Source organism: Phyllobates terribilis, unplaced genomic scaffold (genome assembly GCF_046119375.1).
Source record: "Phyllobates terribilis strain yellow unplaced genomic scaffold, ASM4611937v1 Scaffold_4__5_contigs__length_816908805, whole genome shotgun sequence".
Classification (NCBI taxonomy): domain Eukaryota; kingdom Metazoa; phylum Chordata; class Amphibia; order Anura; family Dendrobatidae; genus Phyllobates; species Phyllobates terribilis.
In genome coordinates, this window is record NW_027362764.1 from 402,708,805 (window position 1) to 402,735,748 (window position 26,944).

Genomic DNA, 26,944 nt, shown 5'->3' on the forward strand with positions numbered 1-26,944 from the left:
TTTCTCTTTTTAGGAGAGAGATAGACAGATAAATAGAAAGATAGATCTAAAAAGAAAATGGCAAACAGACAAAAATTAATACAAGTGTTACAAGCCTTCCAGGTAATTACCAATCCTCCAAATGGTTAAAAAAAATGAAGGCTGCACACCATTTAGAGAGAATAGAAAAAGTGATTTAATAGCCCATTGGGGCTCAGCGACGTTTCGGTTGAATTGAGAACATATATAGATACATAGATAGATCAATGGATGGGATGGATCTATTGTATGGGGAGAGATATATGAATGTATTCATACAGAAGAGGATTAAGAGTAGCCAGGGCCCCAGGCAGTTTATAAGGCATGATGTGACATGTCACATGACCACCTATGATAGATCATGTGATAAGTCACGTAATTTACACAAAGGTGCTCTGGTGTACCTCTGTAGATGCAAAGAAAGAGAGATAGCGGCACATTACGCACTCGTGCTATTTTTTTCCCTTACGTACAGCACTATACATATCATAGCGCTATATATGATAGAGCGTGGAGGGTCGTACCAATAGGATGAAATTAATTCTGCTCAATATTAATATTGACATATTAATTATAATTATTATTTTATATTATTAATTCAATAATTTAATACTGAGCAGAATTAGCTATGCTGACATCCCCTATATACTGTATGAGCCAACACACAGTCCCCAATATATAGTATCAACTCCCACATAGCTCTCTATATACAGTATGAGCCCCCACATAGCTTCCTAGATGCAATATGAGCCACCACATAGCTCCCTAGGTACAATATAAGCCCCCACATGGCCTCCTTAGTTACAATATGAGCCATCAAATAGCTCCCTGTATACAGTATAAACTCTCACATAGCCTCCCTAGATAGAATATGATCCCCCACATAGCCTCCTTAGATATAGTATGAACTGTCACATAGCCTCCCTAGATATGGTATGAGCCCTCATATAGCCCCCTATATACAGTATGAGCCTCACACAGCCGCTATTAACAGTATGAGCCTCCACAAAGCTCCCTATATGCAGGATGATCCCCCACACAGCCCCCTTATATATGCAGCATTATCCTCCACATAGCCTCCTATATACATTATTAGTCTACATATAGCCTCCCTAGATACATTATAAGCCCTCACATAGCCTACCTATATACAGTATGAGCCCTCACAAAGCCCCCTCTATACAGTATGAGCCCTCACATAGCTTCCTATATACAAGATGAGCCCCCACATAGTGCTCTATATACAGTATAAGCCCCACATCTCCAATATACAGCATAAGTCCCCTCACAGCATCCTATATACAGTATATGCCCCAATATAGCCTCCTATATACAGTATGTGTCCCCATTTATCTCCCTATATACAGTATGAGTCCACACATAGCCCCCTATATACAGTATGAGCTTCAGCATAACTTCTATATACAGCATGAGTCCCCTCACAGCCCCCTATATACATTTTAAGCTCCAAAATAGCCTCCTATATACAATGTGAGCCCTACATAGCCTCCTATATACAGTGTGAGCCACACATAGCCTCCTATATACAGTGTGAGCCCCACATAGCCTCCTATATACAGTGTGAGCCACACATAACTCCCTATATATAGTGTGAACACCCAAATATCTCCTTATATACAGTGTGAGCCCCAACATAACCACTTATATACAGGCAAACATCCCATACCCATATTTAAAAAAAACAACACATACTCACCTCGCTCCTGTTCCCCCAGCGCTCGGCTCTGGTCCCAAAGGCTCCACTTCTTCTTGTGGCCAGTGCATAGATAGTGAGCTCCTTGGTCAATAAAAGCGTGGAACGCTGAGTGCGCTCCAGATCAGCAAGCCATCTCTTCAATCCGTGAGAGTGCCCTCATAGAAAATTGTCTTCTTGTACACCGATCCCCTGGTGAACCTCTGCCATTAGAGGGGGGGGAACAAGCTGAGATGGAAATGAAAACAATAATTTTAAGTACCATATAGACATCATTCATATGTTTTGTTTTTGGCTATTAGTTTTATTTATGATTATGTTCCTGTATTCTTATATGTCTCTTATGGGCTATTAGCTATGACTTATAATCATGTCCTTGGTTCCTGATATGCATACCCTTGGGCATATTTTAACTGTTTAGGCCCCCACACTTTAGGGCCACTGTGCAATAGCAATTCTGGGCAAGTCGGAATATGCAAGTCTGGCAAATCTGAATGCACGAATCTCAGGGCATCTTCATTCTATTTAACTAACCTAGGCCATTGGGCATGTACAATAGATCTATATGTGTTACCAAGGTACTGTACAGGATTACAATCCAGATACCATCCTGATCTGAATATAAATTTTTAAAGCGCTCTTAATGCCTACTGTCCATTTGATGAGGTATATGTGAACTTTTTACAATTCAAAAAGGATATTTGATTGATATTCTAAGGTTATTGAGCATGGTTAATATACTTCTATATGTTCATCTAGGGACTACACAAGAGCAGAACTCTGATCTGGTAAGATATATAAAAAAGCGCTCACAATACTTACTATTTCTAAACCAATTCACTCACAATTAATAAACCAATGATGTATAACTGACATCTTTATTGTCTTTGATACGCCTATTTTTGTATACATATTGCCATTACTGTTTATAGCTTCAATTTACTTCTGGTCACATATACCTTTCTACTGTTATTTATTTTTGGTGGTGCTACTTCTTTGCAGGATATAACAGGGTCATTGAGGGTGAGCGGGGGTGCCATATACCTTTTTAGGGTGCCAACCTCCGCGGCAAGGTAGGGAAATCATCAGGCCAAAACTAGGGCCAGAACCCCTATTGCCCATTTATGTGACCTACCCTGCTTGATAATCCAAAAACCATTTTGGTCTTAGCACCTACAGTTCCTATTGTTCATCTGATAAGGTGTAAGTGTACTACCTATAATTAAGTAATCTATGAGACATGATTGACATATTTTGTGTCTTACCACACATACCTTTTTATATGTATTGTCAGAATTTTTTTTTAAGGTTTCTATGTGGGTCTCCTTTTGGGTCACTTATACCTGTGTGGTTGTTGTTTAATATTCACGGTGGTTCTACTTTTTTGAAGGGTATAACAGTGTCATTGAGGGCGAGCCGACGTCGAACGGGGGCGCCATATCGCCCTCTAGGGTGCCAACCTCTGCGGCAAGGTAGGGAAACCATCAGGCCATAATTAGGACCAGAATCCCTATTTGCTCATTTCTGTGACCTATCCCTGTATGACAAAAGCCTCCCTTTTTAATATTGATCAATTAAAGTTGTTGTGAATATTAGGAGGGTCTTTTTTAGTGTGTTTATTCTATTTGGGACCCGATTAGGTATCTGATTTTTGTGTTTTTGTCTTGTTCTACATGCCATGAATATAGTATTTTGCAAGTTTGCAATGACTTTACTTGTAGTTAAATTGTCAAAGACTAACGCTGTTGTTTCTGTTATATTTTCATTTAGATAACCCATTTAGGTGCCATTGGAGACATTTCTGATATTTCAGACATGGAAAATAAAGCACAAAAAAATCAAAAAGGAAGACCACAGTCTGAGAGCAGAGATGGAACAGGGGGAAGACAGGAGGTGCATCATGCCGCAGGTGCCCAGCACAGCAAAATGTCTTCTGGTAAGCAACAAAATGATCTCAAACAATTATCAACAAACCGATCAAGCTGGAAAAGGTAATCTGGATGGTTGTATGTACTTTAAATGAGGTGTTGACAGACTACCTGGTTTATATGTATACTTATGATATACACTGTACACTGTATAATTTCTTAAATGGAATTTGTCAGTAACATCTGTCTAGACCTAGACAATCGGAGGTGCTGCAGAATAAGCGAGTGTCATTATCTAGTGCTCCCTTGGTCTGAATTATAACTTTTATTCACATCCAAAATAGCTTTGCAAGTGCACTTGTAATGTCTAACACGTCTTCAATTCTGCCTACCAGAACCACCCTTCGCTCCATGATGACTACTTGTTGTGGTATAAAGATTCAAAGTTCAAAAAATGCAATTTTTTTCTACATTTTCATCACATTTTATATATTTTCATAAATAAATGATTATATCTACTTAAAATGAAATTGAAAAAATTGGCTTTGTCAGGAAGGGTGTGGGTTTTAGCTGTGTCTGCGAGCAAATAATCAAAATACATTATTGGCAAGTTGATCAATATAGTGCACAAGATTTGTTAAGGGAGGACAATAACCCTTCACGGTTGACCAAGTGAGTGTCAAATTATTATGTTGATTGCGCAATCCACAGAAAACCAAACAGAGGCAATGCGTGCTCTGTATTGGGAGGATTCAAAGAATCTCTGATCCCGTTTATTTTGCTTAGCATTTTATATTGTTTTGAGTATTTTAATAGCCAATCAACTCTGCAGCCATACTACAGGCTTGAACCAATGTTAGTACAATTATTACGGAAACACATATATGGTCATATTATCATCGTTAGTTCGAAGCACTATGGAAATTAATTTTACAAGGTCAATCCTGTCCTAAACTAGTTAGATAACAGGAGCGGAGTGTCTGACAAAATACAAAATGTTCTTGTGAGAAAAAGTTAGTGTGGAAAAAGTTCCATGGGAAGAGAAAGAAAGAAGTATGTTATGCAAGGAGTGATAATAACATGATTTTAAAGCAAGCAGACAAAATGGAGTTGCTCTAGCATGAGTATCAATATGTCCTTTACAGATTTATATATAAATAAAAGCATCCATTTAAAAACCTGCATTTCAGTAAGCAAATAAACCTTCTGTGCTTCTGTGAACCAAGATTTTTTTTAAATTCCTGAACAGATCAAGCAATTTATCACATTTCAATCCAAAAATCAGTCGCGGTTGTAAGCAGCAGAGTCTCAGTGTTACTTATGTAATGTACATGGCATAGTCACAGACATGCATTGAAATATGTATCAGTGTTTGAAACAACTTACTGCTGAGATCAGTTCTTTACAAAACTTTCCATAACAAAGAGTCGACTGAGCTCCAGTCCAATTCCAACCTGGAAAAGCAGTTGTAAGTAACCATACCACCATACCACCTAACATCACACCTCACCAAAGAGAAGCAGTTCTAGCCTTCACATTAGCAGTGAGTTAATTAAATGTTTAACCAAATGTTGTGTATCGTGGTGCGAGGTGGCAGCCACGAGCGAGGCACTCGGCTCCTATTACACCCCGCTGCACTGCATCAAAGTGTAGATCCCGTTTGGGTGTTGGTACACGTGCTGTGAGGGCCGCAAGCCCGTGAAGGCCGTCTATCGCCAATGATGTTGGCTGGCCAGGACCATAGATTCCACAATTCAATAAAGGAGACTCTTGTTCAAAAATAGTCTTTACTGAATGGTAACTTGGTAAGGGTTTTTTACGAGGGATAGGTGGTACAAAGTCTTATGGATTTTTCCTTTACATTAAGAAGTATTTTCATTCACACAGTATCCTTCCTCTGTAGTCTACTCCAGGGCTAGTGAAGCCCACTGTTTCGCCCTACTTCGTCACAGCCCAGCTTCTATGCCACAGTCCTGATCAGCAAGTCTCACTCAGCGGTTCCATATCCTATTTCTTCCACTATTAGTGCCCTGATTCTAACGCTCAGGACCCCCACTAGTCCCACGAATTCAGTCCTGTTTAGGTCTGTTACCTTCGCTTTTGCAAGCTTAGGGTTTTCTTCAGTCGTCGCCCTATCTAAGGAGCTTTTTCCAGAAGGCCTCTCTGTTACTTCAGGATCTCGCTATTCCCCTGTCCTTAGTCTCCTTTCACTCCAGTTCACCTCTAAGGCAGTTCTGTTCACTCTGCACTTCCTACTCGCACTTGAACTCCAATTCTATCTTTATCTCTTTCCCTAACTTTATTCCTCTCCCACTATGGGCTAGTCCCAAACTTTAACTCTATCCTATCTTACCCTATGGTCAGCTATCTACACTACAGTCACTAACTATTCCTATACTACCTATCTTATACAATATAATATCTTACATTATCACATCTTATTACCACATAACAATATATTACAAAGACGTATGACATTATTTGCATTACAATACAATACAATACAATGCGATTAGTGTCTTCAGGGGTAGGAACGCAACTGTCCAGTCCACCACCCTTGCAATTCCAGGATAATTTTTAAGTTGATAATTTTTTATGACCCACGAGTTATGGTATAAATATCCAAATGGCCCTTGGCAGAACAAAAGGTTTCCCACCCCTGTTCTATATAATGCTCAAGATTGATAGTGCCTTTTTATATGTGTAAGCTGCCCATGCCATAGGCACTAATGCAACACCTTACCATCAGAGAAGCAGAATTGTGATCTGTGTGCTGATAAACTAGTTGGTCTCTCCCCTCTTGAGTATGCACACACAACATTGGTGGATTCCATAAAGAATTTCAAATTTAGATTTTTCTGACACAAATCAATTTAGCATTTTACCTAATTTAATTTTATATGAGCATTGGCCCAGAGAAGACAACAGTATTTTTGGACTATATTGATATATCACTTATTCTTAGCATGATAGAGCTTTCACTTGCATTTGTAGATTGCACTGTGACTGTTTTCACAGACCACGATTTCTGGGATTATTCCTGAACTCATGCAGTGATTTACATGGCCGAATCTTGCCTCTTTTTAATTCAGTACCGCCTGAGGGCCCTGTTGATCACACACATCCAATATTGACAATTGGCCCTGTTCATAATGTACATGGATTTTGTAACATCTCAGGTGGCGTACTGGCATGGCTTACCATCTCCCACCATGCAAGACTGCCAACTTACCTTCCAGTCCAGGCTGTGCTCTGTACTCCTCTTCTTGCTGTGTGCATGTCTCTTGTCTGCTGGCTTAGGGTGTGGGCGCTGGTACTTCCTGATTCTTAAAGTTACAGTGTGCGCAGTCCTAATGGGTCCCCAGCCTATTGTTGTGAGTCACTGGATACTTAAACCTCCCCCACCCAGTGGGAGGTGCTTGAGCAACACTTTCTTTCAGTGTGTTCTGTGCAACTGGAGTTGTCAGGTCCTGTACTGAACCTTGTCTATTTCTGCCAACCTGGTGGCTGAGTGCCCAGGCCCGTTACCTGTAACTGTGACTTCTAGTCTATTTCCCCCACCCTGGGGCTGAATGCCCAGGCTCGTTCCTGTATCTCGCTCCTGTGTCAGTTCCTGAATGAACTGTGTCCTAGCCCGTTACCTGTTTGTCTCTATGTCCGATCCATCCCTTTTCCTGCAGTGTCTGAACCAGTACCTATCTCCTACTCGTTGTCTCTGTACTTCTGTTTGTGAGTTTTGTGTCCACTCGCTACTTCATAGCAAGTACCTTGTGTGTATCTGGTTCTGCTTGTCCCGTTTCTCTGCCTCCGTATCTACCTCCGGTATTCTAGCTATCTTCCGGTGTTTCCCAGTCTGTTCCATGTGGACAGAGCCCTGCGGCTCTGTTCCTGTATCCCAGTCTGTACTGGTCCCTATCCAGCCTGTTTTCCTACCTGCCACTACCGGCCTGTCTGTACCCGCCCGTCTGCATACCAGCCGTGCCTGCCAGTACCCACCAGTCTGCATACCAGCTGTGCCTGCAAGTACCCGCCTGTCTGCATACCAGCCGTGCCTGCCAGTACCCGCCTGTCTGCATACCAGCCAAACTTGCCCATTCCTGCATTCCCCGGTGTGGGTCAACAGCTGTGACCCGGGTCTGACCTGGAGTAGCACCTGGGCCACCTCCCACGTCCCTCCTCAGACCACGGAGTCGATTAAGCCACCCTGTGTTCGTGGTCGGATCTGGCGAGGCACTAGTCATGCCCCTCCAGGCACTCCTCGGTTCGTGGCTCAGTGGGACCACTAACCACGCTCATGCCAGTCAGTCCGGGCGTGAGCATAACAGATTTCTCCATAATCTCTGAATATATTCATAATAATATGTACTGTAAATGGTGGGATGTTCCAAGTCTTTGTAATTTTACGTTGAGGAACATTTTTCTAAAATTTTTCCGCACATTTTGGATGCAGTTTTTCACAGACTGGTGAACCTCTGACCATTTTTGATTATGATAGACTCTGTCTCTCATGCTGATTGTATACACAATCATCTGACTTAGTTGAAAATTGACCCTCCATCTGTTTTTCATTAGTTTCACTTACTTTTCCAGCCTTTTTTTTAGCTCTGTCCCAACTTTTTTTTAGATGTGTTGTTGCCATCAATTTCTAATTGAGTTTTTTTTTTTAATGAAATGGAAAAAATGTCTACCTTTCAACTTCTGGTCTGTGTTATATGTTCTGTTGTAAATAAAATATTGCTTTAAGAGATTTCCAAATTGCATCTTGTTTTCTTTCAATTTTATTCTGCTTCCTAACTTTTTTGGAGTTGTAGAACGTCATGTTATTCTGATCATTCATTCCTTACCTAATACTCACAAAGCTGTTTTTCCTCTTCTGATGCGACCAGTAATCTCTAAATGGGTGGTCCAAAAGTAACATTTATTTTAATCCTAAATGCCTATCTATTTAATGGCATAATCTAATCTCTTTTCTAATGTAATTAAATTAAAAAGTCCCCATCGTTCCTTCACTATGCTAACTGCTTTTTTTTTAACTATTTCCCGTTTGATGCTTCAATTGAGAACTCTCAGTGCATGCTGAGATACTCAAACAGTACATTATCAGGTCGCTGCCGCAGACTTTGTCACCACCCTGAAACGAAGCGTGATCAGTGACATCCGTTTCAGCGACTGGGCTAGTCCTTTCTCTACTGAGCATGTGTTGGTTGTCAATTCCAACATATGCCCAGTAGATTCTTGTCAGTGTGTAATATAATATTTATATACAGGGGTGTGAAAAAGTGTTTGCCCCCTTCCTGATATCTTAATATTTTGCATATTTTTCACACTTAAATGTTTCAGATCACAAAACAAATTTAAATATTAGGCAAAGATAACACAAGTAAACAAAATGCAGTTTTTAAATGAAGGTCTTTATTATTAAGGAAAAAAGAAATCCAAACCTACAGGGCCCTGTGTGAAAAAGTGATTGCTCCCTAAACCTAATAACTGGTTGGACCCTTAGCAGCAACAACGGCAATCAAGCATTTGCGATAATTGGCAATGAGTCTTTTACAAAGCTCTGGAGGAATTTTGGCCCCCTCAGCTTTGCAAAACTGTTGTAATTTAGCCGCATTGGAGGGTTTCCAAGCATGAACCGCCTTTTTAAGGTCATGCCACAGCATCTCAATCGGATTAAGGTGAGGACTTTGACTAGGCCACTTCAAAGTCTTAATTTTTTTCTTAAGTCATTCAGAGGTGGACTTGCTGGTGTGTTTTGGATCATTGTCCTGCTGCATAACCCAAGTGCGCTTCACCTTGTGGTCATGAACAGATAGCCGGACATTCTCCTTCAGGATTTTTTGGTAGACAGCAGAATTCATGGTTCCATTTACCACAATAAGTCTTCCAGGTCCTGAAGCAGCAAAACAGCCACAGACCATCACACTACCACCACCATATTTTACTGTTGATATGATGTTACTTTTCTGAAATGCTTTGTTACTTCTATCATAGAATCATAGAATGGTAGAATTGGAAGGGACCTCCTGGGTCATCTGGTCCAACCCCCTGCTCAAAGCAGGATTCACTAAATCATCTCAGACAGATGTCTGTCCAGCCTCTGTTTGAAGACGTCCATTGAAGGGGAACTCACCACCTCTCGTGGCAGCCTGTTCCACTCATTAATCACCCTAACTGTCAAAAAGTTTTTTCTAATATCTAATCTGTGTCTCCTCCCATTTAGTTTCATCCCATTGCTTCTAGTCTTTCCTTGTGCAAATGAGAATAAAGATGATCCTTCTACAATGTGACAGCCCTTGAGATATTTGTAGACAGCTATTAAGTCTCCTCTCAGTCTTCTTTTTTGCAAGCTAAACATTCCCAAATCCTGCAACCGTTCCTCATAGGACATGGTTTGCAGACCAGTCACCATTCTGGTCGCTCTTCTCTGAACTTGCTCCAGTTTGTATATGTCTTTTTTAAAATGTGGTGCCCAAAACTGTACACAGTATTCCAGATGAGGTCTGACCAAAGAGGAGTAAAGACCGATAATGACTTCACGTGATCTAGACTGTATGCTTCTGTTAATACATGCCAGAATTGTATTTGCCTTTTTTGCTGCTGCATCACACTGTTGACTCATGTTCAGTCTATGATCTATTAGTATACCTAAGTCTTTTTCACATGTACTGTTGCTTAGCTCTATTCCTCCCATTCTGTATATGCTTTTTTCATTTTTATTGCCCAGATGTAGTACTTTGCATTTTTCCCTGTTAAAAACCATTCTGTTGGTTGCTGCCCACTGCTCCAGTTTATTTAGGTCTTTTTGAATCCTCTCTCTCTCTTCTCTAGTATTAGCTATCCCTCCTAGCTTTGTGTCATCAGCAAATTTAATCAGTTGACCCTCAATTCCTTCATCTAAATCATTGATAAAGATGTTGAACAATACAGGTCCCAGGACGGAGCCCTGTGGTACCCCACTTGAGACATTCATCCAGCTGGATGTGAAGCCATTTACAACCACCCTTTGAGTCCGATCACTAAGCCAGTTATGAATCCACCTAACAGTTGCCTGGTCCATTGCATACTTGGTCATTTTTTCAATAAGGATGGTGTGATGCTAGATGTAATTGGACATACACCTCCCAAAAAGTTCTCGTCAGTCCACCGAGTATTCTCCCAAAAGTCTTGGCGATCATCAAGATGTTTTCTGGAAAAACTGAGACAAGCATTTATGTTCTTTTTGCTCAGCAGTGGTTTTCATCATGCAACTCTGCCATGCATGCCATTTTTGCCCAGTCTCTTTCTTATGGTGGAGTCATGAACAATGACCTTATCTGAGGCAAGTGAGGGCTGCAGTTTGTTTGATGTCGTTATGGGGTCTTTTGTGACCTCTTGGATGAGTTGTCACTGTGCTCTTGGGGTAATTTTGGTCAGCCGGCCACTCCTGGGAAGGTTCACCACTGTTCCATGTTTTTTGCCATTTGTGGATAATGGCTTTCACTGTGGTTAGCTGGAGTCCCAAAGCTTTAGAAACAGCTTTATAACCTTTTCCAGACTGATAGATCTCAATTATTTTGTTTCTCATTTGTTCCTGAATTGCTTTGGATCTGGGCATGATGTCTAGCTTTTGAGGATCTTTTGGCCTACTTCACTTTGTCAGGCAGGTCCTATTTAAGTGATTTCTTGATTGAGGACAGGTGTGGCAGTAATCAGGCCTGTGTGTGGCTAGGGAAATTTATCTCGGCTTCCCAAAGATGTGATAAACGACAGTTAATTTATGTTTTAAGAAACGGGGCAAATCACTTTTTCACACATGGCCCTGTAGGTTTGGATTTCCTTTTCCCTTAATAATAAAGACCTACATTTAAAAACTGAATTTTGTGTTTACTTGTGTTATCTTTGTCTAATATTTAAATTAGTTTTGTAATTTGAAACATTTAAGTGTGACAAGCATGCAAAAGAATAAGAAATCAGGAAGGAGGCAAACACTTTTTCACACCACTGTAGGTTAGCCAACCATCTAACCGCAATACATCCAATGTTGCCAAACATTTCATTCACCAACACAACAGGGATCTATTCACATTTGTGATATATGTGGAGCCAATAGAGAATGAGCCCTTCACAATAGTGAAGCAAATTGGATGTATACCCTTAATATTGTACCCTTAATATTGTTAGGTTTGAATATCAAAAGAGAAATAATGTTACATATTTAGTCATATATACTGTCTAAATATTCACCTGGTTTCTTTTTTTTTTCCTTTGGTTATCGTCACATTACCTTGTTTTTAATATCTTATCTGTACTTTACAAGAAACCACCCTTATGTCCCATGTGACATATTCGCACCCTATCACTCTTGAACAAATTACTAATTTGAATAACGATTACAAAACAAATCGCACATTAGTGGGTCATACCTGATTATGAAGGTTCATCTGCCCAGTTGATGAATTGGGTATTTTAGGTGTGACTTTTTGCCACACACCATAATTAAGAATGTTTAATACGTTTAAAACATGTTGTTGACTAATGTAGTACGGTTACTATATTAAATCGGATCTTAATAAAGAAAATTGGATTTCAATCTCAAGAACTGACATGGAAGCTAAACCACTATTTGTATGTTGCATATCAGGACATACCGAGTAGTGACGAAATTTCATACTTCCAAATAATTGCACATATCACAGAGTGGGTGTGTTATGATCTGCAACATGTACTAAGGAAAGAGAGGGGAAAGCTGTCCCTACAGTAAGACTAAGCTGAATCCCTACGATGTAGCGGGCTGCCTGTTCCTAGCGAACAGACCCGCCTTAGTCCTCGGCTAGTCTGAACGAAGACCTATAGAATAAAGGGAAGGGGTCCCTAAAAGAACTAAGGACTGGAACAAAAATGGGACACCTAATAAACAGAGAAGTTGTTGCAGAACACAAAAAAGATAAACTGACAAAAAGGTACTAGAGGTCCCAGAAGGACCAAGCGAACTGACAGAGATGGGCACCGAAGCACCTGGCTAGCAAAACAGTCAAACAACATTGAAGTCCAGCACAGCCATAAGGGCGGAGCTGGAATATAAAGGCAGATGGTCACTTGACCGCAAAACACAAGATGGAAAAACAAACAGGAGGGTTCTAACAGGGTGACCTATTTCTTCTATTATACAAATGCTTCTCACTAAATTAGAATATCATCAAAAGTTTAATTTATTTCAGTCCTTCAGTACAAAAAGTGAAACTCATATAGAGTCATTACAGAGTGATCAATTTCAAGTGTTTATTTCTGTGAATGTTGATGATTATGGCTTACAGCCAATAAAAACACAAAAGTCATTATCTCAGTAAATTAGAATTATTAACAAACAACACCTGCAAAGGTTTCCTAAGCGTTTAAAAAGGTCCCTTAGTCTGTTTCAGTAGGCTCCACAATGATGGGGAAGACTGCTGACTTGACAGATGTCTAGAAGGCAGTCATTGACCCACTCCACAAGGAGGGTAAGCCACAAAAGGTTATTGCTAAAGAAGCTGGCTGTTCACAGAGTGCTGTATCCAAGCATATTAATGGAAAGTATCCACACAGACGTATCCGGGACATGGGCTTCAATTGTCGCATTCCTTGTGTCAAGCCAGTCATGACCAATAGACAACGCCAGAAGCGTCTTACCTGGGCCAAGGAGAAAAAGACCTGGACTGATGCTCAGTGGTCCAAGGTGTTGTTTTCAGATTAAAGTAAATTTTGCATTTCATTTGGAAATCAAGGTCCCAGAGTCTGGAGGAAGAGTGGAGAGGCACACAATCCAAGCTGCTTGAGGTCTAGTGTGAAGTTTCCACAATTAGTGATGGTTTGGGGAGCCATGTCATCTGCTGGTGTAGGTCCACTGTGTTTTATCAAGACCAAAGTCAGAGCAGCCGTCTGCCAGGAACTTTTAGAGCACTTCATGCTTCCCTCTGCCGACAAGCTTTTTGGTGATGGAAATTTCATTCTCCAGCAGGACTTGACACCTGTCCACACTGCCAATAGTACCAATATCTGGTTTAAAAACAACAGTATCACTGTGCGTGATTGGCCAGCAAACTCCCCTGACCTTAACCCCATAGAGAATCCAAGGGGTATTGTCAAGAGGAAGATGAGAGACACCAGACCCAACAATGCAGATGAGCTGAAGGCTGCTATCAAAGCAACCTGGGCTTCCATAACACCTCAGCAGTGCCACAGGCTGATCGCCTCCATGCCACGCCGCATTGATGCAGTAATTGATGCAAAAGGAGCCCCGACCAAGTATTGAGTGCATTTACTGAACATACATTTCAGTAGGCCAACATTTTGAATTTTAAAAACATTTTTCAAACTGGTTTTATAAAGTATTCTAATTTACTGAGATAATGACTTTTGTGTTTTCATTGGCTGTAAGCCATAATCATCAACATTAACAGAAATAAACACTTGAAATAGATCACTCTGTTTGTAATGATTTTCACTTTTTGTATTGAAGAACTGGAATAAATTAACTTTTTGATGATATTCTAATTTAGTGAGAAGCAGTTGTATGTATTTAAGTGCACTTTTAGAATGGTGGTTCTGTATGAGATGCATATTGCTTACAACATTAGTTTTATCTAATATAGACAAGATACGGTACAATCCAGTGGCAAACCTTTTTTTATAACAATTTATGTACAACATCTCTTAGTAGGAAATAAAAACACTGCACACTTGTGGATCACAAGGATTAATTTAACATTCTAATTAGAAAATTTGTTAATATGGCATTGGTTTTTATAACATTACTATAATATTATGCGCAGTGTTACAAAATCAGAGTCTACAGGCAGAGCAGAGCAATTACAGAATTCATGTAACTGAAAAAAACATATTTTGCACTACCCACTTTCCTCAAAAATTTGGGCAAAAAAGTGTCTTATAGTTTGCAAGATACAGTATATGGACAATATTTTGCAATTGCGATAAATTTTTTATAGCTTCCATACCCTTATGATTGTGTATTATATTTTACTTACTGTTTAATAATCCATAAATTTTGTTATTTGAATTTTACCATCATTAGATTAAGCTGCTTATGGTTTATTGCATCTGAATGTTTTAGGCAGGTGTGAAAAAAATGCTGCACAATAAGAATGCTTTCAAAAATAGAAGTGTTAAAAGTTTATTTTTATCAGTTAACAAAATGCAAAGAATAGGAACAAAAGAGAAACCTAAATCAAATCAATATTTGGTGTTAAAACCATTTGGCTTCAAAAACAACACCAATTCTTCTACTTACACTAGTTAATGAAGGCAATAATACTGCAACCCTTTCAAAAATATTTAGGAGTGCATGGGAGAAGGTACTTCCCGTGAACACCAAATTGTGCCAACTCATAGTAAGCATGCTTAATATGGAGAAAAAAAGGAGTTATAACGGCTTAAAAATATACAGGTTTTATTTAGAAGATAATTAGTACATCAATACAAAGAGCAATTAGAATAAAGTGCAAAAAGATAGCAGCAGTAAACTGCGGCGTTTCGGTCCCCAATTCACATCAATAAATTACATGCAAAACAACACCTATTCTTCTACTTAAATTAGTTAATGAAGGCAACATGCAGGGAGGTTGTTCTAAACATATTACAGAACTAACTACAGATCTTCTGTGGATGTAGACTTGTGCATATTCTTCTGTCTCCTCATTTACTGTAATTCCAGAGAGACTAGATGATATTGAGATACTTGCTCTGTGAAGACCATATCATCACTTCCAGGACTCCTTGATTTTCTTTACACTGAAAATAGTTCTTAATGGTAATAGCTGTACATTTAAGGTCGTTGTCCTGCAGAATAAATTGGGATCTAATCTAGCATGTCCCTGATGGTATTGCATTTTGAATATATCTCTCTGTATTTCTCAGTGCTGAGGACACTATTAATCCTGATCAAATACCCATCTCCATTTGCAGAAATGCAACCTCAAACTTGCAAGAAACCTCCACCATGCTTTACTTTTCCTTGCGGAACTCTACTAGGCTCACCTGATGAACCAATCACAGATCTTTGAATGTAGGTTTGCACACATCCTTCTATGTCTTCATTTAATCTTAGAGAGTGTAAACAAGAGCAAGGAGACCCAGAAATTGAAGATTTAGCCCACACAGAACCCTGATCTCAACATCATCAAGTCTGTGATGGATTTGAGGGATTGTCCACTACTCAGACAAGCCCCTTCTCAATCACAATTTTTGTGCATGTAAAATAATACCAGCTATACTCACTGCAGGCGCCTTTCCAGCAAATAAACTTATATTTTTTAATGCATTCAGACATTGCAGCATTTTTTTCCAAACCTTGCGAAAACTTTTGCAAAGTACTGTATTTAAAGCAGCAAAGCAAGATATGGCTGGAAAAAATGATGTATATAAGTAATAATTTCTCTTTGCTTACTTCATGTTCTACATGCCATAAACGCAGTATTGTGCAAGTTTACTAATACTTTACTTGTAGTTAAGCTGGAAAAAAACTAGCTGTTTTTCTTTTACATATTTATTTAGATGACCCATTCGAGTTACTAGGTGCATTTGGAGTTTCTGATATTTCTCACGTGGCAAATAATGCACATAAAAATCGAAAAGGAAGACCACAGTCTGAGAGCAGAGGTGGAACAAGGAGACGACACGAGGTGCATCATGCCACAGGTGCCCAGCAGAGCAAGATGCCTTCTGGTAAGCAGCTAAATTATCACTAACAATTATAAAAAACAAGCAAACTGGAAAGAGTATTCTGGAAATTTGTCTATAAAATAAATGAGGTGCAGGAAGAATACATGGTTTATATGTAAATTATGTTTATCTGTCTTTATTAAATAATTCAACATAATTTCTTAAAGGGAACCTTTAACCAGTAATGAAAGTGCACTGAAACACCCATTAGTGCACTTGAAGCTTATTTGCATATGAATAAAAGACACTTTTCAGTCCAAGGGAGCACCAGATAGTGACAAAACAAGTATCCTTGTTTTAAACTGGGTTTAAACTGCCATTTAAAACAATATCACTGCTTGCATAGGGGAATTATTACTGACAGATTCCCTTAAAATATGCAATGTAGCTCCTAATTGTAAATTACTACTTTACCCGTTGTGTATCAGACCACATCAGTGTGCAGTTCTGTAGTTTGTACCTTGCAAATAAGTCAAACTTCTGATCTTTATTCTCTCTGAAATGCTGCACAGTTAAAAAAAATATATACTTGACTGCAAAAGTGCGGCGAAGCTCTGATTCATGCTGACTATAGTGTCTTGGAAACCCTGTAAGTGCAACATGATGTCAATAATTCCAGACAAAATTGCATTGCAAAAGTCAAATAGTGCTCCTTCACTTCAGAGCCTTGCTGTGCGCCAAATCAGTAGTTTCCGACCATACATTGGGTATCCGAATACTCAAGAGAAATTGTTTTAAAATGTTATGGTCTATTTTCTCCTACTACCCTTGTGAAAATGAAAAATTTGAGTTAAACGACATTTATGGGAAGAAACTTACTGTAATTTTATCATTTTCACTTCCCAATGTTATAAACTTGTGATTACAAGTGATTACAAATCTAAATGAAGTTCTTGAGGGGAGTAGTTTCCAAATTGGGGTCTCTTGGAGGGTTTCCGCTGTTACAGCACTTTTGGGGGCTGTGTAAATGCATGACATCCGCATTCATTTCCATTCATAATTGCACTCCAAAAGTGAAATAGTGCTCCTTCCCTTCTGCGCCATGCCGTCTGCCCAAACACTAGATTCCAACCATTTTCTACTGTATGGGTGCATGGGTGCATTTTTTACAACTTTTGGATATGCAAAATTTGAGGTGAAAGTAACATTTTAGTTGAAAGAATGTAATTTTATGTTTTTTTTTCATTCTACTTTGCATTATTTGCTGTGAAGCACCTGACGGGTTAACAAACTTCCCAAATGTGGTTTTGAATAATTTGAGAGGTATAGTTTTTAAAATATCACTTTTAGGGCTTTCTAACATATAGGCCCTTCAAAGTTTCTTCTTTACTGTTTTACCAAATAGGTGTGTAAAAAAAATCGATTTTGTACATTTTTTTGAAAAAATGTAAATTGCTGATAAACTTTTAACCCTTATAAAAATCCTAATAAAAAGGGAGTTTTAAAAATGATGCTGGTATAAGTTAGAGATACAGAAAATGTTTTTTTTAAACTATCTTGTGTGGTATGATTATTTGGCCTTTCTACCCATGATTAGTTTTTGACGCTTCATATTTTCGCTGCGCAAAAATCGCAGTGTCTCACACTTTCAGCAAAGTGGATGCTTTTTTTTTAACTTTTAACTGACCTGCGTTGTGTGTTTCAAATTTGCAACATGTCAATATCTCTTGCGAGTACGCTGAGTTTTCTGTGCGGATTTTCCCTGTAGACTTGTGTTAGATGCAGAAAATCTACATGTAAAAAACGCACGTACTTTTTTTAGAGCATTTCCACTGCAGAAAAATACTAAACATGTGTTTAATCTGCACATGACTGTATCAATAAAGTTTTGGTAAAGCCAAATACCAGGAAGTATCAAAAGCAAATCAGCTTTATTTAAAACATGACAAACCAAGAAGAGACAAAAAACACAGCATCAAGGGCGTGATAAAAATGCATGTGATAAACACACTGAAAAGTGCAATCAAAAAACACAAGTTACCGTATTTTTCGGACTATAAGACGCACTTTTTTCCTCCAAAATTTTGGAGGAAAATGGGGGGTGCGTCTTATAGTCCGAATGTTGGAGGGGGGTGTATATATATGGGGTGTGGGGGAAGTGGTAGCGGTGGAGGAGCGGGGTACAGGAGGCATCAGCCACCCGCTGCAGCCTACACTGTCCCCGCTGCTAAAGAAAATGGATATTCACTGCTCCCCACGCCCATGGGAGTGGAGAGGGGTGAATATTCATGCCCTTTAATAAGCGGGCACACAAGATAGCCCGCAGCTGCAGGAGCCGCAGTGCGGCTATGCTGTGTGCCGACTATGAAGGAGAGTGAAGTCACTGCTCCCCGCTCACACAGTCCGGGCATGGGGAGCAGTGACTTCTGGCAGCTGATCTCTCCTTGTGAGCCGCGCATGGCAGTGACGCAATGCTCGGCTCACATGGATAGATCAGTGCAGGCAGACAGGACGCAGCGATGGAGGAGAGAAGAAAGGTGAGTAGGAGTGTTTATTTTTTTTTTAATGTGCAGCATGATGGGGATTAGGGGGGCCATGCATACCAGGATAGGGATTAGGGGTGTCATGCATACCAGGATAGGGATTAGGGGTGCCATGCATACCAGGATAGTGATTAGGGGTGCCATGCATACCAGGACACGGATGAGGGGTGCCATGCATACCAGGACAGGGATGAGGGGTGCCATGCATACCAGGATAGGGATGAGGGGTGCCATGCATACCAAGATGGGGATTGCTGTGCCATGCATACCAGGATGGGGATTGCTGTGCCATGCATACCAGGATAGGGATTAGGGGTGCCATGCATACCAGGATGGGGATTGCTATGCCATGCATACCAGGATAAGGATGAGGGGTGCCATGCATACCAGGATAAGGATGAGGGGTGCCATGCATACCAGGATGGAGGGGTTCCATGCATACCAGGATGGAGGGAGAGGGATGCTAGGCGTACCAGGATGGGGATGGGGACCACGTATAAAAGGAAGGGGGGGAGCCATATATACCAGGATGGGGGATATTGTCAGAATTGGGGGACATTACCCCTATACCAGTGTCAACAGAAGACCCCCTCCCCCTTCAAAAAGTGCATCATGACCACATTTTTTGCTTACATTTTTTTTTTATTTTCCTCCTCTAAAACCAAGGTACGTCTTATGGTCCGGTGCGTCTTATAGTCCGAAAAATACGGTACCTAATTTACTTAAACTGAATCTGTCAGTAGGTTTTTGCTATCTCATCTGAGAGCAGCCTGATGTAGGTAAAGAGTAGCTGAATCCAATAATGTATCACTTAGTTTACTGGGTGCAGTTGTTCTGTTCACAATCAGAGCTTTTAGATTTAGAATGAAGCAGAGCTGAGAAAGCTAACCCCGCCCACACCAGGCTCTCTGTATATAAAGTCCATAGACAATGAGCTGCTTATCACAGGAGCGGAGTTGCCAGATTTGCCCGGCAATGTTAATCTCTTAGTGATAAATTCTTCACAGTTAGTAAACTACAGCACGCTGTTTGACAAGTGACACAACCCTGAATTCTGTGTTTGAGCCTCTATCTCCTGCTGTCTTCAGATTACATAGCAAAAACCTGCTGACAGATTCTCTTTAATAGGTGCAGAAATACTACAGAAATTCAACAACATCAAAACTTACCTGAAGCTTGTCATGGGAACGTAGGCTTATAAGGGCATAAAAATTCACTGACAAATTCTTCAATCCTTTCTCCAAATTTCAATATTTTTATAAATAATCGTACATTTTATCAAGTTAAATTTACCACTATCAAGAAGTGCAATGTGTCGCTTACAGACAATCTCAGAGTCACTGGAATTGGAAGAAGAATTCCATAGTTATTACCACATAAAGTGACATCTCTCCTGCCAGATTTATCTGTTACTAGTTTTCTTGTTTGCTACTTTCACACACTAAAAATGCATTGTTATAAAAAATTATTTTTGCATCCTCATATTCTGAGAGCTATATCTTTTTTATGCTTTGGCCAACAAAGCTGTATTCAGGGCTTATTGTTTTCTGGGATGAGCTGAAGTTGAATATTTTTGGTGAGCATAACATTTTTTGATCACTTTTTATTCTGATTTTTCAGGTGTAGAAGAACCAAAGTCAGCATTTCATTTATGGTTTTATTTTTTTCCGCTGTTTACTGTGCAGTAAATGCGATAAGACATCTTTTTTCTTCGGGTCAGTGTGAGCACAGATATTAGATTCATCTGAGTTTTTTACTCTTTGCTGCTTTTACTCATTAAAAACAATATTTTACATTAAATAATTTGTTTTTGCATTGCAATATTCTTAGAGCTGTAACTTCTTTTTTTTATCAACATAAGTGTATGAGGGCTTTTTTTTGCAGAACAAGTTGGCATTTACAAAGATACCATTTTATTTACTTACAACTTTTTGACTGCTCCTCCATTTTTTTTGTTTTTCATTTTTTCAACATGATGAAAAAGGTACATTTTGGTTCTTTTTATTTTTTACAGTATTCATTGTATGGAATAAATAAGGTGAAAGTTTTATAGTTTTGTGTTGTACCGGATATCACGTTACCAATTATTTGTGCATTTTTTTGTGTCTCTTTTAACAACCTAAATGCTGCTGTTGCAACTGACAGCAGCATCAAAGGGGTTAAACGGCCCCGATCAGTGCTAGATCTGATTGGGAGCAATGCAGCAGGGTGTCAGCCGAAATACACATTCAACATCCCCGGCATTTTTGCCCATTGTGGGGGCACAATTCACTTAATACTCAGTGGAGTAAAAAAGAGGCACTGAAGATTAAGGCCCCCTAAGGGGTTTTCTGGCAATATTTTTTTTTTACAATGTATCTATGAACTAACAGGCAGGTAGCTGCTAACTACCTGCCTGTTATGCCCAGCACCGGCACAGAGCAGTCACAAAATTCAGTGACTTCTGCTGATATCACGTTGACAGTGCAGTGGCTTTTCTTTAGCTCTGCTCTGTTGATGGGGCATGACTGTGATGTCATGCCGATTGACGGCGAGCTCCCCACTGCCTGACTGCAGGGAGCTGGCTGTTAATCAGCATGACATCGGAATTGAAGCCCCATCAACAGAGCAGCTCAGAAGAAGAGCTGCTCTGTTGACATGGAGCAGCTGAATCACCGGCAGGAGCGGTCAGGGACTGCTCTGAGTTTGCATTAGTTACAACTGATAGGTAGTTGCCTCTATTAGCAACTACCTGTCTGTTAGTTTTTTAGGACGATAGTAAAAAAAAAAAAAAAATCGTCTGTCATTAAGCATTCCAAAGCCTTTAATTTTAACGTTTTGATCTGCTGATATAGTCTGCCTTCAGGAACCAAGATTCTCTAGGTTCTTTATACCTAAATACCTCAGCCCTCACTTTCCCTTATTCCATTTGTTTTGTGCCTGGGAAAAGGGAAACGGTGATCTAAGGACATAGTTGACCTTATAGGTCATTATATCTCCTCGTCATATAAAGCAAAAAGGGGGGAAAAGGAATAAACCACACCAATTCCAAATCCCAATAGAAAGCAACTCACTCTATATATCATATGAAGCAAACTGTGAGAGTTAAGACATACATTTCAATATTAAAATAAATAAAAATAGTTTGCAGCCACAACAAAGCCTACTCATACAGAAAAGTCAATAGGTTCTCTCATGATAAACATGGATGACAGGTAATCTTGACAGTAGTCAGTTCAGCTAAATAGCTCTATTTAGATCAAAAGACCCCCCAAAATATAGAAGAAACAAAACATCCTTATTGTTCTAGTTAAAGCAAAGAAATCCTGTTCATATATTCATTTAATGACAATATGATGCGTATAATGTAACAATTTCATCCATGTTTTCAGTCCAATAGGGTATTTAGGTATCTCTCTACAGGGGAGTTTCATCTCATATTTTACAAAATTAGGCTATATTAGGCTGGAGTGCTCCAATGTCCACTGTGGGATATGCACCTTCCAAAATGGCCAATTTGAGGATGCATATCACACAGCGGACATTCTATGTGATACCATACAACAAAATGCTCCCACAAATGTGGTCCATTGATTGCAAACAAGATTTGCTATTTTGAACACCCAAAAAAGTAATTTTCCTAACAAATTCATTCACGACCATGTGAGTACACTCCAATAAAATTCTTAGGAGCAAAGCTTCTAATTAACAAGAATTCAACTATAGGTAAGTCTATTTATTCATTAAACAGGTGGCAGGAGCCAGTTGACTATAAAACAGTGTTACTTAACAAAGAAAACCTTTTCCCTTTTCATGCTGTCAGCAATGGCACCACATGGAAGAGAAATGTCATCAGACCTGAGAAAGAAGATAATTTCTTTACACAAGAAAGGCAAAGGCCACAAGAAGATCAGCAAAATTTAACTTACCAGTCAGAAAACTGTAGCAGAAGTGATACAAAAGCTTATTATTCTGAGAGCAAAGTCAGGCAAAAGCCAAAAAGAGGTAGCTATGGAATTCAACTGTTCTCAGAGTCAAGTGTCACGTATATTAAAGAAAGAAAATGAAGGTTATGGAACAGCTGACAAACCTAGAAGTGTACGACCACGGAAAACTTCCTCAAGAGTTGATCACATTATTAAGAAAATATTTCAGTATCTAATGTCCATTAAAGTGCTGTACAGATTTTGCATGTAGGGTTGAATACACGAGTTCCAGTCAAGAAGCCTTTCATCTCTGCAAAGAACCAGAAGTACCGACTTGACTTTGCCAAAGAACACAGCCAACGGAAAGAGACAGATTGATCTAATGGGTTGTGGTCGGATGAATCCAAGTTCAATCTGTTTGGTAGTGATGGCAAGCACTATACTGCACAATTGGAAAACCTAATGATGTAAGATACCAAACACCTACAGTGAAACATGGTGGTGGCAATGTCATGGTTTGGGGCTGCTTTTCTGCATTTGCCATTGGCCCTCTGCATAGAATTGATGGAAATATGAATGCTACCATGTACAAGGACATAATAGAGAATGTAATTCTGCCATATGGTAAAACCAAAGTAGGCAGGGGGATGGAGATTCCAGTAAGACAATGATTCTAAGCACACATCCAATTTAGTCAACAATTGGTTAGCAGAGAAAAATGTTCTCCTGTTGCAATGGCCAAGCCAATCACCTGATTTACCCCCTATAGAGCACCTTTGGGATGAGTTAAAGGGTTGTCCAGTACTTTTAAAAATATGCCAATGTGTTTTAATGATAAATAGAAGCTTCTTTCTAATTACCTCCTGGTGCTGTTTCTGCCTGTGAGCGGTGCTATCGGTGGCCGCTCACAGGCGGCACGTGATCCCCGCTGACATCACGTCAAGTGAGGCGTGACTCAGCGCTGGGGTCCCCGCAGTGGCTGCTGGATTGTGGGCGGGGTTATTCCCCTGCGTCACACCCAGCATCCACCGCGTGCTTTCCCAATGAATGGGGACAGGGAGAGCGCGCGGTGGATGCCGGGTGTGACACGCAGGATAACCCCGCCCACAACCCAGCAGCCACCAGTGGAATGCGGAAGAGGGACCCTCGGCTGCAGCCTGGACTTGTCTTGACGTCAGTGGATGTCAGAGCCGGCTGCAGCCGGGGGTCACGTGCTGCCTGTGAGCAGCCACCGATAGCGCCTCTCACAGGCAGAAACAGCACCAGGAGGTAATTAGAAAGAAGCTTATATTTATCATTAAAACACATTGGCATATTTTTAAAAGTACTGGACAACTCCTTTAGGGCGACGAGTTGGAGCCGTACCCATAGCAGTAGGGATGAATTGTTTGCAGATTCGCAAATGGAATGGAGCAAGATCCCTCAAGATGTCTTGAAGACCCTAGTGGCTTCAATGCCCCGGTGTGGTGCAGTAATTAAAGCAAGAGGTTATGCTACAAAATACTAAGTTATTGCATTGTAAGCAATCAATTACTCTCTATGTTGTGATCAATAAATAGTATATGCAAAATTTTTGGCAGTTAGTTTTCTTCAATTAAATGACCATACCTATATTCAAAAGCAGTTTCGTTAAAATTAAAGTCCCGCATGATGACAACTTCATGAACTTTAAATTCATCACCAGTGAAATTGCATCACAACAACCAGACAGAAGTAATCACACTTTAAAAAAAAAAAAAAGCAAAACTTTTGGTTGCTACTGTAATAGGAAGAGAAACGATGCCAGTGTCCAAAATATAATAAAATCAATGTTTGTTTTAGGGCTCGCTCACACTGGCATACAGTTATATGAAAAAGTTTGGGCACCCCTATTAATCTTAAGCTTAATGTTTTATAAAAATTGGTGTTTTTGCAACAGCTATTTCAGTTAATATATATGTAATAACTGTTGGACACAGTAATGTTTCTGCCTTGAAATGAGGTTTATTGTACTTACAGAAAATGTGCAATCTGCATTCAAACAAAATTTGACAGGAGCATAAGTATGGGCACCTCACCAGAAAAGTGACATTAATATTTAGTAGATCCTCCTTTTGCAAAAATAGCAGCCTCTAGTCGCTTCCTGTAGCTTTTAATGATTTCCTGGATCCTGGATGAAGGTATTTTTGACCATTCCTCTTTACAAAACAATTCCAGTTCAGTTAAGTTTGATGGTCGCCGAGCATGGACAGCCCTCTTCAAATGATCCCACAGATGTTCAATGATATTCAGGTCTGGGGACTGGGATGGCCATTCCAGAACATTGTAATTGTTCTTCTGCGTGAATGCCTGAGTATATTTGGAGTGGTGTTTTGGATCATTGTCTTGCTGAAAGATCCATCCTCTGCGTAGCTTCAACTTTGTCACTGATTCTTGAACATTATTGTCAAGAATCTGCTGATACTGAGTGGAATCCATGCGTCCCTCAACTTTAACAAGATTCCCGATGCCGGCATTGGTCACACAGCCCCAAAGCATGATGGAACCTCCACCAAATTTTACTGTGGGTAGCAAGTGTTTTTCTTGGAATGCTGTGTTTTTTTGCTGCCATGCATAACGCCTTTTTGTATGACCAAACAACTCAATCTTGGTTTCATCAGTCCACAGGACCTTCTTCCAAAAAGAAATTGGCTTCTCCAAATGTGCTTTTGCATACCTCAGCCGACTCTGTTTGTGGCGTGCTTGCAGAAACGGCTTCTTTCGCCTCACTCTCCCATACAGCTTCTCCTTGTGCAAAGTGCGTTGTATAGTTGACCGATGCACAGTGACACAATCTGCAGCAAGTTGATGCTGCAGCTCTCTGGAGGTGGTCTGAGGATTGTCCTTGACTGATCTCACCATTCTTCTTCTCTGCCTTTCTGATGTTTTTCTTGGCCTGCCACTTCTGGCCTTAACAAGAACTGTCCCTGTGTTTTCCATTTCCTTACTATGTTCCTCACAGTGGAAACTGACAAGTTAAATCTCTGAGACAGCTTTTTGTATCCTTCCCCTGAACAACTATGTTGAATAATCTTTGTTTTCAGAACATTTGACAGTTGTTTTGAGGAGTCCATGATGCCACTCTTCAGAGGAGATTCAAACAGGAGAACAACTTGCAAGTGGCCACTTTAAGTAGCTTTTCTCATGATTGCATACACCTGGCTATGAAGTTCAAAGCTCAATGAGATTACAAAAACAAAAAAAGTGCTTTAGTAAGTCAGTAAAAAGTAGGTAGGCGTATTTAAAACAAGAAAATGGTAAGGGTGCCCATACTTATGCCCTTGGCAAATTTTGTTTGAATGCAGATTGCACATTTTCTGTTAGTACAATAAACCTCATTTCAAGCCAGAAACATTACTGTGTCCAACAGTTATTACATATATCAAACTGAAATAGCTGTTGCAAAAACACCAATTTTTATAAAACATTAAGCTTAAGATTAATAGGGGTGCCCAAACTTTTTCATATAACTGTATAACACAGCCATGTGCTATCCAATGTTTCATCGGATAGCACAAGGCCCAATGTTATACTATAGGTTTTTTTCTTGTGCCGCTTCAGCATGAGTAAACAATCGCAGCATACACTCTGCTACAGTGAGCGGGAGGTTACCGCTCACTTTAGCAGACTCGTAACCATGATAAACAATGGGTTACTAGGTGCGCGTGTGCCCCTAGTAACCTGTTGTTTACCATAGTTACCAGCCTGATCGCTGTTCCCGCTGGTCACAAACTGCGATGTGTGCTGACCAGCGGGAGAGCAACGACCAAAAAATGGTCCAGGACACTTTGCAGCGATCAGCGACCTCACAGCAGGGGCCTGATCGTTGCAAAGTGTCACACATAGCGACATCGCTGGTGAAGTCGCTGTTGCGTCACCAAAACCGTGACACAGCAGCGATCTCGCTATGTGAGATGGGGGCTTTAGTGCCTCCGATAATAATCAGATCACACGCACCCATATAAGTCTGAAGGTGTGAGTGAAACATCGGACTGCTTTCAAATGTCATCCGAAGGCAGTCCGATGTACACTCACAGAGACAATGGAGAAGATGGAGAAATTAAGTTCTCCGCCATCTCCACACCTGTGCTGTGATTCTCTCATGCAAGAGCATCGGATTGCAGCAAGATGACACTCAGATCCAGCTCTGACAGAGAGTGAACCGAATGTCATTAGCATAATTGTCCTGATTCTCTCATATGAGAGAATATACGGCTGTGTGAGCGAGCCCTAAGTCTTCTG

At 40.1% G+C, this 26,944-nt stretch overlaps 1 protein-coding gene across 3 annotated transcripts in view; it reads left to right on the forward strand.

The window, feature by feature from the left end:
• The window catches only part of LOC141265441 (NFX1-type zinc finger-containing protein 1-like), a 325,904-nt gene that overhangs the window by 55,535 nt on the left and 243,425 nt on the right, over positions 1-26,944 (forward strand). The window contains exons 2-5 of one of the 3 annotated variants that reach the window (XM_073678552.1): positions 2,492-2,520; positions 3,123-3,204; positions 3,503-3,668; positions 16,129-16,299. In XM_073678552.1, the coding sequence (XP_073534653.1) occupies positions 3,548-3,668; positions 16,129-16,299 (292 nt within the window). In that variant the 5' untranslated portion in view covers positions 2,492-2,520; positions 3,123-3,204; positions 3,503-3,547. The remainder of the gene's footprint in view (positions 1-2,491; positions 2,521-3,122; positions 3,205-3,502; positions 3,669-16,128; positions 16,300-26,944) is intronic. The other 2 variants (XM_073678553.1, XM_073678551.1) reach the window with 2 other exon arrangements.